This window comes from Lycorma delicatula, chromosome 9 (assembly GCF_047948215.1).
Source record: "Lycorma delicatula isolate Av1 chromosome 9, ASM4794821v1, whole genome shotgun sequence".
NCBI lineage: Eukaryota > Metazoa > Arthropoda > Insecta > Hemiptera > Fulgoridae > Lycorma > Lycorma delicatula.
This window is the reverse complement of record NC_134463.1, coordinates 91,271,609-91,289,948: the sequence shown is the minus strand read 5'-3', so window position 1 is coordinate 91,289,948 and position 18,340 is coordinate 91,271,609. Positions and strand designations below refer to the sequence as shown.

Sequence of the window (18,340 nt, the reverse complement as noted above, 5' to 3'; positions counted from 1 at the left end):
AAGACGTTTTTGTAAAGGAATGACAATCTAACTGTTTCACCCATCCTATCAGTCTATCTCTCTCGCACGTAATGTTTACAGCTTTAAGCCACCCGCTATAGTTTTTTATCATATCACTTTTTTGTATGTGTTCAAATGAATAAAAGAAAAAAAAAATCAGTTGAAACAGCAGTAGTCTTAAAATTTTGAAAATGAAAACAAGCTGTTGAAATGTTTGTATTGAATTAAACAGATACTATGATATAAATCAGGTGAAGTTTATTAAAAAAAATAATAAAAGTAGTACAAGTTTTTAGAAAAAAACAATAAATGCGTTAGCAGACATTCCTTACACTATTTGTACACAACAATGAAGTAATGTCAGTACTACCAGTATAATATTTACAGTTCCTTCAGATCTGTCAGATTTAAAAAAAATATAGTAACACATGCTCAATGTTCAAGAAGTCTAAAGAACTAGAAGGTTCTATTTCAAGCACATTGGAACAAACTGGAATTACTGCCTGTACAAAGAAAAAAAACTGGCAAACTTATCAGATGTTGAGAAGTTATTATTTCTTAAAAATGATCAAAGTTGAGAACTGTTTCAGTCAAGACTGGTTTTAGGGGAAAGTAGTTTTATTTGTACAAGCTATAATTAAATTAGGTGAACAACTTCCACTTTAAGTCAAGTTGGAATCATTGTATTATCAGAGACTCTTGAAAATATTCAACCCTTGAAATAATTTAAAATTAATATGGTTAAATTACTGAGTGTTTTGCCCGTAGTTACTAGTGAATAATTCCTTATATCATTATTACATATTGAAGAAATAGCATAAATTCAGGAAAATTCTTTCATTAAAGAAAACACTCAAACTACAAATCAAGTAGATGAACCTATGAATAGATATGGTATAATTTCCTAAAACATTAGAATTTTAAGAGGCTTTTTTCATCAAGTCAGGTTTGATGATAATTTTCAAGGTAGACAATGTACAGGAACAGCAGCAGCGGCTTATGTAACATTTTCTTTTCTTATTCCTAACATCTGGAACATAAGTTATATTGATTTTACTGCTCATTACAGGAGACATATATTGTAAAGAATATATTGATGCTAGGGCCAATGTAAACAAACAAATAAAACCAAATGTTGAGTATCTCACCGTGACAGAAACATTACCAAACATATTGTATAACAATAGAAAAGCAGACATCAATGTCGTATATGAATCTATCATAAATGGCAATATTATCAGTGACGAGTTTTATTAAGTTGATAAATTTAGAAAACGCTTGAATTATTTCTTTTCACAGAACATGAGTAAGGAATACTTACTGCAAGTTTGACTCAGTGGCTCTTCATTTTAAGAAAGTTTTAAGTTTCACCCAGTGCTTTTTATAATGTTTCAGTAAAATTTAGTAATTAATGTGATATCATTTTGGGATCATCCAGTATTATAAAAAAAATATCCAAATCGGTACACTTTGTAAAAAGTTATGATTGGACAAACTAACAAATGTATATATATTGAATTGAGAACTTCTTCCTTTTTGAAGTCAGTTAAAGTTTCTAATTTATGTAAAATATCAGACAATGAAAAATTATAACAGCCATATAATAAGAGTTATGACATAATCTTCTACTTGCAATCACTCTATGAACAGCTCCTTTGTGATCATTCATCTATAACATTACAATAAATTATAATTTACTGAATCTTAGCAGGATATAGATATTAAACAACTGATTAAAGTTTAGTTATTTATTTTCTGAAATTCCCATTTTATAAATTATAAAAATTTATTAATTTTACAAAATGTAAAATAAAATAATATAAAAAAAAGTTATATAATTTGAATGATTTATCTTTCAGTGAATCATTTGATATCAGGTAAGTTTAATGAATGATTATTTGCATTAAAAAATGATTGATATTTAAACAGTGAAAAAATATATCAATAAAACATTAAGAAAATTCTCAAAATGCTGCTTGGGAATACTCCCTCAGATTTTGAATCTAATACTTTACATTCTTTCATTATGTCATCAGATGCAATTTTTTTATATTACAGAGTTATATTTAAAAAAACTTCAAAGATGAGGATGGTCTAAGGATTAAAAGATACCTCTCATTTAGTGAGTTCTATTCAATTTCTCTATTTGTTGATACATTTATATTAATAATTGATTTAAAAATATAATTAAAAAAATTTCTTTGTATTATTTATATTATTTAATTAAATCAGTTTTGATCTTACCTTGTTAATGAACTGTTTTCAAATTGCAAAAATTCATTGAACATTTTTATAAAATATTAACATTATGCTAACTACATTATATCAAAATTATAACATTTTATAAATTACTATGAAGTATCTTTCTATGTTTGTTGTAAGTTAAGAAATTCCAGTTTTTGATGTTAAAAGTTTTTTTAACATTCAATTAATGCTAAATTATAAAATGTTATTATTATATTTAATCATACACATGAGTATTTAACACAATGTTTTTAATTAAAAAAATATTCAAATCTTTTTTCTTATGAAAGAAATTAATCAAAAATAAAATTTTATGTATAAACAATAATGTGCTTAAAATTTACCAGTCAGCAATTTCTGATTCAGTTTATCGTAATAATTAATTATTTCAATCCTGACATTTTGACCAAAGGCTAAAAATTCTACATATTGTACTTACAAAAAATATGTATTTGATCAAAAGAAAATATACTGATAATCACTGTGAAGAAGATAACTGAAAAGAAAAGCAGAGGTCCAATATTTTGATTTGATTGTCAGGTTATCTTGTTTTCTGAATCACATTTACTTCATCTTGGTATCACGTTAATTTTTAATTTTAATTCTGGTAAAACACATTATTTTTTGTATTACACAGGATACTTACATAAGTAAGTACATGATGAAGGGAGATTAACTAAGCAGTGACATTAGCAAATTATAGTTTTTTTTTTGAGCTCGTCATTTTTATCCCCCCCCTGGAACCAGACATGCAACTAAGTATAAACACAGCTCTAGTAGTGCCATCACCTCATGCTACCTTGTTGAGAACCACAGTTCCCCCTCTGGTAGCCAGAACTTGGTCTTTAAGTTATGCACCATGTCTCTTTTGAGGAGCATCCAAGGAATCCTCCCACTGGGACTCGGTCTTTATGCCACGCCTAAAGTGAGGAACCCCAAAGGGATCCCTCACCATGACTACAATCTTAATTTACCCCCCAATACAAAGTTCCAAGAATTTTTGCAAATTATTGTTGGGCTGTTTCTTATTAGAATTTATGAATTGCATGGCCCTGGATGTAAGGTAAAATAAAAGTACCTTGTTTGAGAAGATATATTTAGTGTGTACCTTGAGTCATTGTACGTATTTTATTCATTTCCTACCATGTTAATATGCAATGGTTACTAAGAAATTAACTAGAGATATGTTAATTTTTGTTTTAATATTTCTTTATACTTTCAAGCAATTATTGTTTAGTATTTTTTAATTCAAGGACAATTTTTGTAGCATGTGAAAATGCCATGACTGACTGGGATTTGAATCCGGGACCTCCAGATGAAAGGCCAAAACACTACCACTCCCGCCATGGAGGCCAGCAATTTAATATACTTAAAATTATATTGCATACCATATATACTGTACACAGACCAGGTAAACAGACTGTATTCTTATAAGGAAAAGTCTTCTTGAATACCAATTAAAGATGAGTTCTTAGAAATTGTGAAGCACGATACTACAGAATGTGAAGTAAGGATAAAATAGCCAGCAGTTGACACCATAGATAAGTAATGTTAAGTGAAGTTTTATTTTGGATGTATAACTGTCAGTTGTGGCATTTAGTAGCAGCTAGTGATTATATCAGTTGATAACATTTTAAAATCATACCATTTTATACAGGAGCACACCTTTTAATTTGTAAGAATTTAAAAAGTACAGAAAGTTTAAATTGGGTTAATCAGTAGTAAAGGAAAACAGCAGAGGAGAAAGACTAAAAACAGCTTGACTACATTCTACATTAAAACAAATATAAGAGAAAGAGATAAGTAAAAACATTTTATTAAATGACAGGATTACAATATGTATTTAATTTTCTGACAGTGCTGTGCAGTTACTGATAAAAAGTTTAATAATTCATCACAACTACTTCCCAGTATATATTTTCATTCATTTCTCCTGACTCGTAGCCGTTCATATTCCTGAAATACTCATTTGTATGATCTGTATACGGTTTTTTCTAAATTCCCAGATTACTTATTACTTCTATGCTGCTACATTGGCCTTGATGACTCTTTACAGCAGATGAAATATCAGTTGGATGAGTGTAGGGTATGTGAATCAAAAGGCTTATTCTTGAAACTAACCAATTAAAAAAAATTAAAGATTTTTTTATTTTTATTTAACTCATATCTCTAGACATTTCTTTTTAATTTCCAACATCATGATAATAATTATAATAAAATTACCTCATTTGATTGTTTGCAATTATAATAACTCTGACAAAATTCTGTTGTCGAACATTAGCATCTCTGCATATCATGTATTTGATTCTGGATTTAAATCTCAATTTGATCAACCATTTTTCATAATTACAAAATTTAATTTTTTATTTCATCAGAAAAATAAGGAAAAGTACTCTAATTGAGCATAATATTTTAATATTATGTAAATACATAAATGAATTAATTTATTTATATAAAATTATAATAATAATGACAAAGTTTACAATCGATTGGAACTTAACCATTCACAATAATTTTAAGATTAATTTTTTATTATTACTATTACTACTAGTACTGCACATACTCTGATAACTTTTAATCGTTTATTTAAATTCATTAAAAAAATGTATATCAAAGTTTTAATCAGGTACAAGACTCAATAATCATTCACTTAATCAATTATTATATATCCTTAAAAAGAATCTGAAAGTTCATGTAGATTGGTCAAGGATTCAGCCAGTCTGACAACAAATAACCTCGGAGAATTATGAGATTCAATAAATAATCAAACAATCAAATAATAACAGAGTGCTTTCTTCTTTTTCTTCTTCTTTTACTTTTATGATTGTTATTGTGCACCAACCTTGTTGACATCTTAAATTTGTTTATATGCATTCTATTCGACTTGATTATTTTAAAACTATTATAATGATTTTTTAATTTCATTTTACATGTTTGTTTTTTGATATTTCTTTCAAAAATACTTTGCCCTTTAGTTTTAATTTTTTTATTATTTTTTAATTTTTTAAAAGCATAATTATTAATACTATGAAAATTATGTTTATCGTTTAATTTTATATATATTTTTTTTATTTTCTCATTTTTCTTTCTCTTTTTCTTATTTTTATTATTTAATTTACTTTTAAATATAGAATTTTTTAATTTAAGAGTTTTGAAATAATTTTTATCAATTTTCATGGACATAAACTTTTTCTTTTTAAATTTATTCGTTTTTAATTTTACAAAATTTGATTTTTTAATAATTTTTTTATTTGAATATTTATGGATTTTATATTTTTTAATCAGTTTAGATTCTATTGTAGAAAACCTTTTACTCTTTGAACTTCTATTTTTATATTTTTTATTTTTTGATAACATTTTAAGTAATGTATTTAATTTACTTTTAACATTTTTTCTATTTTTACTTTTTAATGTGAAAGAGTAATTTTTGTTTTTTATAAAAATTGATGATTTAAATAACTTAGGTATATCTGATTTTTTATTCTTTAAAATTTTATTTAAATAATAATTTTTTGTTAAGTAAATATTATTATTTTTTGTTTTAATACTATTACTATGTGATAGGTTGGAAACTGATGATAGATTTGTAATAAATTTATAATTTTCAATTTGATTTAAAATAACATCCTTATTTTTTTTATATTTTATTTTAGGTGATTTATGAATAATTCTTTTGGTTAAATTATTATTTAATTGCAAACTTTTATTACTTTTATAACCATTATTTACATTTGATGTTATAAAAAATGGTAATGGTGTACAGTTAGAATTACTGATACTTTTGTTATCTATATTTACATTAAACATTTTTTTCTGTAATGAAATAATTTCATTTAATTTAGTAAAATTATTATTCTCATTAATAATTATTTTATTATCTTTTAATAATAATACTTTTGATGTAATATGAATAATTTTAGTAGTATAATAATTAAAATATGAAGTGTAATGTGATTTATTTGAAAACTTTTTACTATTATTTGAATTATTAATACTAAACAAATCTGAAATTTTTTTTATAATGTGGTGATTATTTTTATAATTTTCATCATTTGATAGAATATTACTGACTTTATTACTAAAATTAAATTTTTGGGATAAATTATTTTTCATAAAATTTATATCATTACCATTTTGGTCTTTTTCATAATGTCGAGCTGTAACAGCTAAAAGATCTTCTAAGGAATAATTAAACATTGATTGAGCCAAAAAACTTTTTTTAGTAGTTTTTAAAGTAGTTCTAGGTAATCTAGTAAAAATAAATAAGTAATCAGGTGAAGTTGTATTGCCTACACGTACTGTCAAAGGTAATGAAAGATCAGATACTCTTGAATCACTACCATGATCCAAAAAACTTGGTAAATAATCTAAACTATCTAAATCATCATGATAAAAGAATTTTTTTAATTTTCTAATACCAGGTGGATAAGTCTCAGGTAAAACAGTATTCTTTCTTCTTGTTCGTAAACGCTTTTCATATTTATTAAATTGTTCATAAAATTCTGAATCATAATATGAAGCAAAATAATGTCTTGGTGCTTTCCTTGTAACTGGTCTTTCTCTAATATCACCCCCTAACACTCTTTTAGCGAGATCATTAACAAATTTTAACTCTTCACTTTTAGTTAAATTTCCTTCGATATCAGTTGTTGAAGAATATTCTGTTGTGTAATACCAGTAATTATTGTAATCATAATTCCAAGGATACATTTCATTAGGATAATGTGGTGGTGGATAAAATTGTTGAGGTGGAGGTATTTGAGGATAATGAGGATGTCCAGGAGGTGGTGGTGGCCCCCCTGGATAAACTGGAAATCCAGGAGGTACAGGTGGTCCACCAGGATAATGAGGAGGTGGAAGTTGAGCATTACGTGGCCTTCGTAAAATTGACGACCTTTCAATGTCAACTGCAACAGCATCTTCATTATTTTTTTTTACTTCCACCTAAAAATAGAATAATAAAATTTAATAATAAAGTAAATTATATTTATATGTAAAGTAATTTATTTATTTAAATCCAAACTTTATCTGGAAACAGTAGAATAATTTTTCATGATGGATTAAGTTCTACTTAATGTAAGCTATATTCTATTTTTGGAGGAATTAGATGACTGATATGGACTTCAGCTGCTAAGCTTGTTATCCAACCACTGGATAAAAAAATATAGTCTCTGATAAGTTCTCAACATATATTCTCTGGCAATCACCAGATATAAGTCTGTACAGGAAGTTGTGTCTTTAACAAGCAAGAAGGTGAATCTGCACCATAGATCCAAACAATAGGTAGAAGGGGTTAAAAAATGTGATAATTGGTGGGTGGTGAGAAGGAATTTCTATCATCACGTAGTTTGCAGCAAAAATGAACTATTTGATCTCCAGGATAGTTTCAGTGCTTTTTCTTGGCAGTGGATATCCTGTCAAAAATCTTGAGGAATTATTGGCAAAATTAGGATTCAATTTTATTTAGAATAATATAATATATTACTGATTAATGATTTTATCCAATAAATAAATAAATTGCTTTTTCTCTTGAGATTAAATATCACAAGAACAGGGTCAGGCTTTCTTAATAACTGTTCCATCCTGAACCAATTACTAACCATTACTTGACAAATTAAAGAGACGTGAAGTATATAATTTTTTTTTGTTGATTAAACGTCATCAACAGCCGTGTTCATTGTGAAAAACTTCAAACAGTATGAAATGAACTGCAATCATTATTTTTTGGCTCTTGGCAGTTTATTTTACTTTATAATCTTAAAATAAAAAAATTAGAATAACTTCCAAGAGGATCTTACTCTAAATCATCCTAGAGGATGTTACTGAAGTTTTCCAGGTATTGTGAAACTATCATGTTGTAAGTAAATGCAGTTTAATATTTTACCATCTTAATAAAGGACCCTAACATGTATTTATTCAGTTGAACAATGAACCATTTAGAAAAATCTAGTGCAGATATTGAACAATAAATCTGCTAAATGTAATTTCTGAATGTAAACATTTAGAAAAATCTGGTGAAGTTATTTAATTTACAAAAGGGCATCCTACGTAAATTATAAAATTCATTTTAGGAGAAGGAGGCTTAGCAGATTTTTATGATTAGCAATAAGAGAATGGTTGTATCACATTTGGTTACATATCTTGAAAATTGAGTGTTTAATGTAACTGAAAACTAAACAAACAGCATGCCTGTTGATGTTTGTCCCTCTTTTATAAAGATAACACGTTCATGCACACATAGAGTACACGTATTTGCAACATATATATCTATTAAGACTTTCCCTAAGAGATAATGGTCCATTACAAAAGGGAATGTTAACTAAAAAATAAAAAGGAAAAGATAAACTATTACACACAAAACACTACCACACAGTAAACATACTTTCCTACCCAGAGTTTATAAACTGAACTGCACACTGTTCTAAATTGGTCACAGATGAAACATCCCAAAGAAAGTTACACTGAACACATAAAAGCACTCCATTGCGACACAGAATCAGTTTATCAACTACTCACAGATGATATGAGGTGAACAAATCACTCTTACAGATAAATCAATCATCATAATAACCTTCATAATCAGTGTTAAAAACAGATTAATATTCTAAAAACAATATTATATAAAACCAAGCTGTAAAAAAAAATAAAACTACACAAAGTGAATACTTAAATTTTAGACAAATATTTAATAATAAAATTACTATTTTCAAAATATATCATTTAGTGTTTTGTGTGTCAAATATAGGAAGTTTACAGATTAATTTCATGACATTTGAATTTACAATCTAATAATTACAAATTTTCATAAATAAATCAAGATTTAAACATTTTTAGATTTGAACTGGACAAGTTTAAAGTTGTTAAATATTATAAATTTAAATATCTTTATATTTAGTTCAAGTTTATAACAAATATATCAATTTATGTTTGATTCAAATCATCTTAAATAAAATATATAAGCAGTCAGTTTCACCACCAACAATACATGTTATTCAGTACATCAAACAATTTCATAAATACTGTAAAACCTATAAAATTAATTTTACATAACAATATTAGTTTATAATGACAACCTGAACCACACTTTTTTAACAGAAAATTTAAACACTGTCTCAGCTTGTTTTGTGATCATCTTCACAAACGTATTGCAGCTGATTTGCACCAAATTATTTTTTTTCCTGGCAGTTTTCTTCATATGAAAACACATATTTATTTAGAATATTGAGAAGTGTATTAAATTTGAATCGTGCATTCATTTAATGTGCTATTTTTGTGCATTTTAATGTGGATATGTAGGTTATTATAATGATGTTTGATTTATCTATGAGGGTGATCTGTTCACCTCATATCATCTGTGAATGGTTGATAAACTGATTCTATGTCACAATGAAGTGCTTTTATGTGTTTAGTATAGCTTTCTTTTGAATGCTTCCTCTTTGTCCAATTTAGAACAATGTGCAGTTCAGTTTGTAAACTCTGGGGAGGGAATTTTGTTTACTGGCTGATAGTGTTTTGTTTGTAATGGTTTATCTTTTTCTGTTTGTTTTTATTCTGTAGACTACATTTGTCAGGGTTTTTCTTAGCTATTTTCTCTGAGACTTTTTTAATATATATTAATGGAAAATAATTTTTTTTTAATTTTCTTTGCTTTATTTTTTAAGAACGAGTCAATCAGTAAGTTGTTGTATCAATCTCTGTGTGCGCTATATATTTTAGTTATTTTATATGATCTTCAGAAGATATGAATATGTTGGGAAGATACAGATAGATCATGCTTCTAAAGTCTAGTTTTTGTGAGATTAGTTTCTTTGAGATACTGCTGATTACTGCATTCACCATTTTTGCCTTTTCATTTAGTTTGAAATTATATTTTTGTTGGGAGTATTTAAAAAAAAATTATTTCTTTAGTTTCAAATAAAGATTAAAAAACACACAAAAGTACTCTATAGTATCATAGAATCGATGTTGGCCAACTACCTCATAGATCCAAATCACAGATCCATCACTATTAATTATAATGTTTTACTTCTAGATAGAAAACAAAATCACTTTTAAAACATTTAAGTATTATGAAATCCACAGATATCGAAAAACAATGAAGACACAATTCAAATTTAACATTCTTTTTGACCATACTCTTAACATGTGTCTTTATAATTAAAAACCTCTGCCAGCAATAAAACCAGCTTGCACCTGAATGAAAAATAGTATACCACTCGTATAAGATAGCTACAGAATTGGCTAAAAGTTTTAAATAATAGTTTTACTTATTTTCATCATCAATCAATCAAGGACAAAATGATTATGAAATTAATATTCTAAAACATATAACTTTAAAATTAAAACTTTGTCTATGCAGGAAGCTTATAGGAAGCAAAAGATATATAGGTTTATTTTTTACAAATATTATTGTCTTTAATAATAAAATTATTTTGTTAAAATACCATATCTTATTAGTTAAAATACTGTTCACTTTAAAATACATCATCATTGTATATAAAATGGCGCATGTTTTGCATACGTGCTGTATACAAAGAATAGTTGGGAAAGGAAAATTATTTTAGAAATTGTAATCTCTCATTTTCATTAACTCACTCATTGTTAAGTATATTACATTGTTAACAGTTTTAAACATGTTTAGTTAGTTAAATAATACTATTTCACTTTTAATACTATTTTTAAAATTTTTGTATTAAAGAATATTAAAATATGGTAATTATTTTTCTGCAGTAAAACATACATATTTACTTATGCCATTAAACATTACATTTAGAATAATAATTACTACATTTCTTAATCTTTCTTAAATACTTAGTATAATTAATTGTAATACTCATTCATTATATTGTCATTTGATATGTTGTCTACCATTTGAGAAACTTGTTTCTTATATGTGGTGTTTACTCACCAAAACTGTTGTTTAGCATTCATTTTTCACCTGCTGTTCAAAGCCTAGCTGAAACTAGAGAGGCATACTAAACAAAGAATTATGGAGTTTGTTGCTAATTTCTTCACCCCTTACAAATAAACACAACTAATGATTGATAACAATTGGATAAAACATAATACAACAAAATGAAAATGGTAACAAATAATAATAATAATATTTATTTGTTTTTTACAATAATGACAATATTCTGTACCAAAATACTGATTGTGCATAAATGAACAACTTTTCCATCAACTATCCCCAAATTAAAATATAATAATGATACACTCCTCTTCATTACATAAAGAAAAAAGTTGACATTTCAGTTTCCAGGTGTATAAACTGCCGGCCTCCGTGGTGTGAGTGGTAGCATCTCGACCTTTCATCCAAAGGTCCTGAGTTCAAATCCCGGTCGGGCATGGCATTTTCACACACACTACAAATCATTCATCTCATCTTCTGAAGCAATACAGTGGTCCCGGAAGTTAAAAATAAAAAAAGGTACATTTAAACCAATCTCCTCTTTCAGTGTTTTTAAAATTAAAATGCGTTTAAAAAACAAAGAACATAATCACTTGGGAAACAGGAAAGGCAAACACGTATCATAATTTCATACAAGTAACCACTGGTCAACAATACTGAACAAAGTGTAAAAAAATTGAAAAAATTACCCTGTTTCCTTGTACCCTAAAGAGGCTATGTTCCATCTGACTCTGAAATCAATATTTTTACTTTAATAAATTATTAAAAAAATGTAAAATCCCAAACATTCAGATTGAATTATTTTGTTTAAGGGGTAGGAATACAGACGATTTATTCAAATATATTTATCTTTCTAATAATAGCTACCGTTTAAAATACATCAAATGAAGGCTTTATAAAAATATCTCTCAATATAGTGGTCATATTTTAAATGGAACTATTCCAATCCTTGGTCCAATTTATATAAAAACTTGGTTGCATCAATGATACAAAAGTTAGCATATGAATTTTATTTTTACTTGTCCACCTACTTCAGAGAAATTGAATGAAATATATACTAGAGCACACATATTCATCTGTATGTGCACATAACTTTACACTTCCACATAAGGTGTCTCATGAGGAAACCGACATACTTCACAGGTGTATTACAATCATACAAATAATGAAAAAGTTCATATAAACATAGGTCTGGAAACGCTTTGTTAGCGAGTTACGGCTAGCGTAAGATTTCGCCCGGAATTCAGCTCCCTCAGTGAAATGGGTACTGAAATTTTTAGAACATTAATTGAGGGGAAAATTAATGATTTTCTGTGGTTTTTGACCTGAAAATTGAATAAAATAGAACTTAATCTCCAGAGGTTTTCATGATATCCGATGTAAAACTGAAAAATTTGTTGTCAGAAAGCTGTATATTTAGATTTGCAATACAATAAACTTTGTTAAGTGACTAATAAATGCAGAAAATTAAAAAAAAAATTGTTTAGAGAATTTAATTCTAAAAATAGTGATGTAAATAAATCCAATAAAAATCAAATAAACATTTAAAAAAATAGATTTTACTGAAAACGGAACACAACAAAAAATAAGTAAAATGACTTGCACAAAAAAATTATTGTATTTAATTTTATTTTATTTTTTAAATTTAATTTTCATACCTTACAGATACTGCTTAAAATGATCTGTTTGATAGTTTATTCAAAATCTACTATGACATACAAAATCAAAGGAAGCTTTTATAATAGCATCATAGTTGTTCTTAAGATATTCAACAGTGTTTAAAATTCGGTTCAATAATTCTTCATTGGAATTAACTTTTTCTGTGTAAACAAGTTCCTTTAAATGACTCCAAAGGTAATACCAAGTAATTTAAATTGAGGGTCCTAGGAAGCCCAATTAATGGTCCACCTTGACCGATTCATCTGCCCGGAAAACTTAAGTTTAAATGCTGTGTAATGTCTTGTAAATAATGAGATGGTGCACCATCATGTTGGAATTCGAAAGGTGGATCAAAAAATAAGTGACACCCTTGCCATGTTCTTGAACTGAAAGGGATATATTAATGTCTTGCAGTGACAACACTGGTTGTTGTTGTCTTCATGTTCCCCCAGCAGCAATTCTGTATGACATTTAGTATTTGTGTAGTGTTGTTGTCAATATGAAGTGTTCTCTAGAGGTTTCATCCAGCATAGAAGTGCATTCAGTAGTCCAATTTTCGTGGGAAAAAAATAACAATTGTTGTGAAATTCATTCCAAAATTGTTGAGGTATATGGTGAGAATGTAATGTCACACCCAACATCACAAAATGGTGCCAAATGTTCAGAAACGGAAGAACAAATGTGAGTGATGAACTGCGTGGTGGGCATCCTGCTACTCCTCATTCAGCTCATGCGACAAAGAAGTTACTGCAAAAATTCAATTTGAAAATGTGGTCTCATCCGCCTTACAGACCTGACCTAGCACCCTGTGACTACCACCTGTTTGGTCCTCTCAAGCGAGATCTGTGAAGGGAGGGTTTCGCTAATGATAATGAACTGAAGGAAACGGTCCTTAAATGTTTGAAGGAAATTGAACAAAATTTTTATGAGAGTGGAATTGAAAAACTTGTGGCAAGGTATGAAAAGTGTTTAAAAAACTTGGTGATTATGTTGAAAAATATATAAAAATATGTAGTTTTTTGTTTAATAAAAAAAATTGTCTTATAAATATGTGTTTTTTTCAAAGAGGGGGTGTAACTTACTTTCTGATCGTCCCTCGTAATATTTGTTGACTTTGTTCAAGAGGTACATCTATTAGAACAGGCAATTGATTTTGTAAAAAATCTTTGTACACAATACCAGAAAAGCAATTTTGAAAAATGAATGATCCAAATAACTGGTCCCTAATTATATCACACGATACATTTATCGAAAATTGGGTTTAAAAGTTTGACTCTTTAATTGCATTTGAATTTTCAGCTGAATACCTGCGACTATTCTTCCAATTTTGTATTTCGTTTCTTGTAAAACTAAATTCATTGATGAATTCCTAAAAAAGTAAATTCACCTAAACATTTCAGTACAAACTCATTTCACTGGGGGAGCTGAATTCTGGATGAAATCTTTCACTAGCGTAACTCGGTAACGAAGCGTTTCCAGACTTATGTTTATGTAAATTTTTTTCATTATTTTGATGAGAGGAATACACCTGTGAAGTATGTAGGTTTCCTCCTGGGACACTCTGTATATAAAATTACAATTTTTTTTTCATATAATGATTCAAAATGTCATAAATGCTTATAATAGGAACCCAAAATTTTAACCTATTAGAATACTTTCCAATAAATTCTATGATATTATAAAATTCTATAATCTAATAGTCACCAGGTAAGTAAAACAAAGTACAGTTATTTATGAACAATCCCTCAAAAAAAATTTGATATATTAAGACCTATGGAAAAAATCTTAGATGAATATGATTCTGTTTATTATTCACAGTCTAAATGTTAAGTGAACAGAAATATTAAATACAGTGCATGCAAAAAAATACCATTAAAACTGCTTCTGAAACATTATATACGATTTTAATATTAGCATGAAACAGTGACTCTAACCATTTTTCATTCAATATACCAGCTTTATACTGCTATCAATTTTCAGTTAGTGATTGTGTTAACACATTATATTTAAAATATACATAACATTATTTTTTTAGGGAACACGATTTACAGATTTCAAGAACTTCCTTGATTATCGTAGAAAATAATAGTACACAGTTTTTACCATTGTTATTTTACTGTTTTAATGCTGTTCACCATTCCTTTCTATTCTTTGCCAACTTTTTAACTTCAATACATTTTTATGTCCAACATCCTCAAACATCTAAATTACATATTCCAGTTCAACCTCTATAATCTTTACCTTCTCTACAAATCCCTCTCTTACCAGATTGATTACACTCTTATCACCTACTTTAAGGATCATTGTCTGTTGACAAGATTCTACCACAAAGTTATTTCCTCACCAGTTAATCTTAAACATCTTCATTCTGAATTTTTATAGATTCATCAGACATCCTTTTGTAACACTGCACTTTAAAAAAATCTTTTTCACTACCATAATACTCTGCATTCTAAGCATATATTTAAAAAGATTTCTTTCTAATTCTTAGATCTACATTAATAACAGCAGAGTACTTTAATTCGATAAAAGTTTTCCTTGCACTATTTTACTTTTGATGATTTCATACTATCAATTTTACTACATTATTTTAAAACTTCTCCTATATTACATTCTACTACTTCAATATCTAATTAATTTTTTAATATCCTGTTTCTATTCTGGTTCATCATCTTTGCTTTATTTTTATTAATTACAAAAAGAGTATCTCTTTAAATAATGAATCCATGTCGTTCAGCATATCTTGTTAACTTTTTAATTTTGTCAAAAGAGCAACACCATTAACAAATTTTGACATCTCTGTTTTATATGATCATACATCACTTGCAATTAGTAATAATTACTAATTGCAAGTAATTACAAACTAATTGCTAACTACTAATTGCAAACTAATGTAATTAGTTTGCTTACATTAAAATATATTTGGGTTACATGATTAAACAGAGAAAAATACAATGTTGAAAAGAATTCAAGAGGTACATTACTTTCCGAAAACTAGTTTGTATTGCGTTACTTATCCTAACTTTTTTACGAGAACAAAGCATGTTATTCAAAATATTGAAAATGTTTCCGTTTAATTTAAATGTAATGATCTTAAGTAAAATTCATAATTATAGAGATGATGTTGTTCTCTGTGTGATCCCTTCTACATATCCTAACTCTGAGATATACAACTTCTACAGTTTATTCATTCCACTTTTCATAGGAAGTCACTGATATGAATTTACTTACTACATTATTCTTTATCCATCACTGTGGTCTCTTCTTCTTCTTCTGTGTCTTTCCAATTTCAGCTCACCATTTTTTTCTAAACAATTGTATTTTATCATCCTTCTTTTACACATGATTCTTGACTGTGTCATAATTTCTTCTGATTGTGTCGCTAAATAAAAGTAATTTTCCTGTACCCTTATCTTTCCATTTTCTGCAACTCATCAACATGCCAACGTGCATTCTTCTAAATTAGCTTTTCTTCAAAATTCTACCCAGTAGCATACTTTGTCATTTATTCAAATAGATACAATTCATGTTTAGTTTTTTACAGTTGTAATTGTGTCTTCAACCATCCTTTGTAATATTCTCTCGCATTATGAACATTTCTTTATAGTAAAAGCACCCAACTTTCATTTCTTTTAATATTTCATCGGATCAATGATTACCTTATTCATTAATACCAGACATTTAAAATTGACAATACCTCACGTAATACTAAAATTTCATAGATTCCTAATAAGTATTTTTAAAAAAATGTTGTAATGCTTGTATGCTACACTAATCATTTTAATTTTTTTTTTATTTAGCTTTCCATTTTTTTATTATAATAATCCACTCTTAGATGTTTAAAATAATACTCTAAAACAGAAAAAGAATTAGAAAATTATTACCTAATATTTCTTAGAAATTTGATGATTTAAAAAAAAATATTGATAACTGAGTCTTGAGTGAGAGGAAATTTATACCATATAACCGAACAATTCTGCAATGCCTCGAACAACTTAGGGTGTAGTATTCTAGAAATTGAAGGATGAAATGAAAAAGACTGAAGCCTCGTCTAATAAACCAGTTCCTACAGATAAGTGTGTTGTTCATTGCATGTTATTGACAAGATTTAGTTAAAGCTACTTAGAAAAAAATTTAACTCTATAATATAATAAGGATTTTGAATATTATAAAGTAATACGTATTAAATAGATTAAGATTTTGTTAGATAATTACACGTTAATGTGTACTAAAGTAACCTATAAGTTGGTGTTTGCCTTTCTATGAAGGTTAACATATCAAGTTCAGTCATAGAGTTTTAATTCTATTTTAGCTCTTCAGTTTTGTCTCTTGGACAACATTTGTTCTTGTTTTATAATTAAAGAAGAATTATTGCCTGGGGAAGTAAGATGAAACAAAACAAAGCAACATACTCTAACGGCTTGTTGATAATTTTCCTGGCCACCATTCATCTTCGCCTGGATGTAAAAAACTCTAAGTACACTCATATAAATAAAGGACAGAATTCATAGCTGCCTATGAATTCTGAAACAAGTTGATAATTATCTGAAGGCATTCATACTATTTTAAAAATCAATAACTATATCAAATCAAATCAATTGCTATATATATATGTTCTGTCACATACAAAAAAAGAATCAGAACTACAAATCTTAACTAGATTAAACTGCACAAGATATTTCAGCTTAGAGTTAATCATATGTCTCATACATTAACAATAAATAATTTCTTTATTATAGGTTAGGTAATACTGGATAAAGTAAAATGCAAGTATTTTAATTTAACAAAAAAGAAAAAATAATGACAAAGAAAATAGATATAATACTGAACCTTATTATTAGAAATGAAATAAAGTTTAAAATTTTAAGGCAATTCCCAAATTCAGATAATTATTTCATGAACATCCTGATATCCTTCATTTTGAAAATTAGCTGTAAATTGTTATTTATAACTCATTTATTATAAGTTAATAAATATTCGAGATCAGAAAAAAAATCATTTTCTAGTTTATGGGTAATTTTAGAAACATAAGTTCTTTTCTTCATTTTATTAGTATATAGTAAAGTTTTGTAGTATTTATTAAATAAGTGTTTTTTAAAATATCTTCTAGATCTATTAATAGTCCATCTACGGTAAGTTTTCTTTGACTTACAAGTCCATGATTTTCTAGAGTAAAAACCTCGTCGATGACCATATTTTAATGTATGTTTTGTAATAATTCTTTTATTAGTTTTTGATGATCTAAAACGTAATCGATATGTTTGTAGAACTTGAATTCTTAATGTGCCAACAAAAATGAACTTTATAAGTTTTTTTCTATTACTAAATCTTTTTCTTTTTGTATATGTGATACATGTATATGTATTTCTTGTATAACCTTTTAATCTTGTGTAAATAAAAGAATTTGTGAATTGTTTCCTAGAATACTTTCTTTTTTGAGATTTATTATAATAATGATAGTGAAATAATTTATTTTTTATTCTTGTCACAAATTTTTTTGTCTTTCGTTTCTTTGTAAAAGAACGT

The 18,340-nt window shown here is 27.2% G+C and overlaps 1 protein-coding gene across 1 annotated transcript in view; it reads right to left on the bottom strand.

Moving 5' to 3' along the window:
- Positions 1-1,661: 1,661 nt before the first annotated feature.
- Positions 1,662-18,340, bottom strand: part of LOC142330707 (uncharacterized) — a 118,430-nt gene continuing 101,751 nt past the window's right edge. Inside the window, exons 4-5 of the mRNA XM_075376152.1 lie at positions 6,219-7,188; positions 1,662-1,669 (exon numbers count right to left, since the gene is read on the bottom strand). Of these exons, the coding sequence (XP_075232267.1) occupies positions 1,662-1,669; positions 6,219-7,188 (978 nt within the window). The remainder of the gene's footprint in view (positions 1,670-6,218; positions 7,189-18,340) is intronic.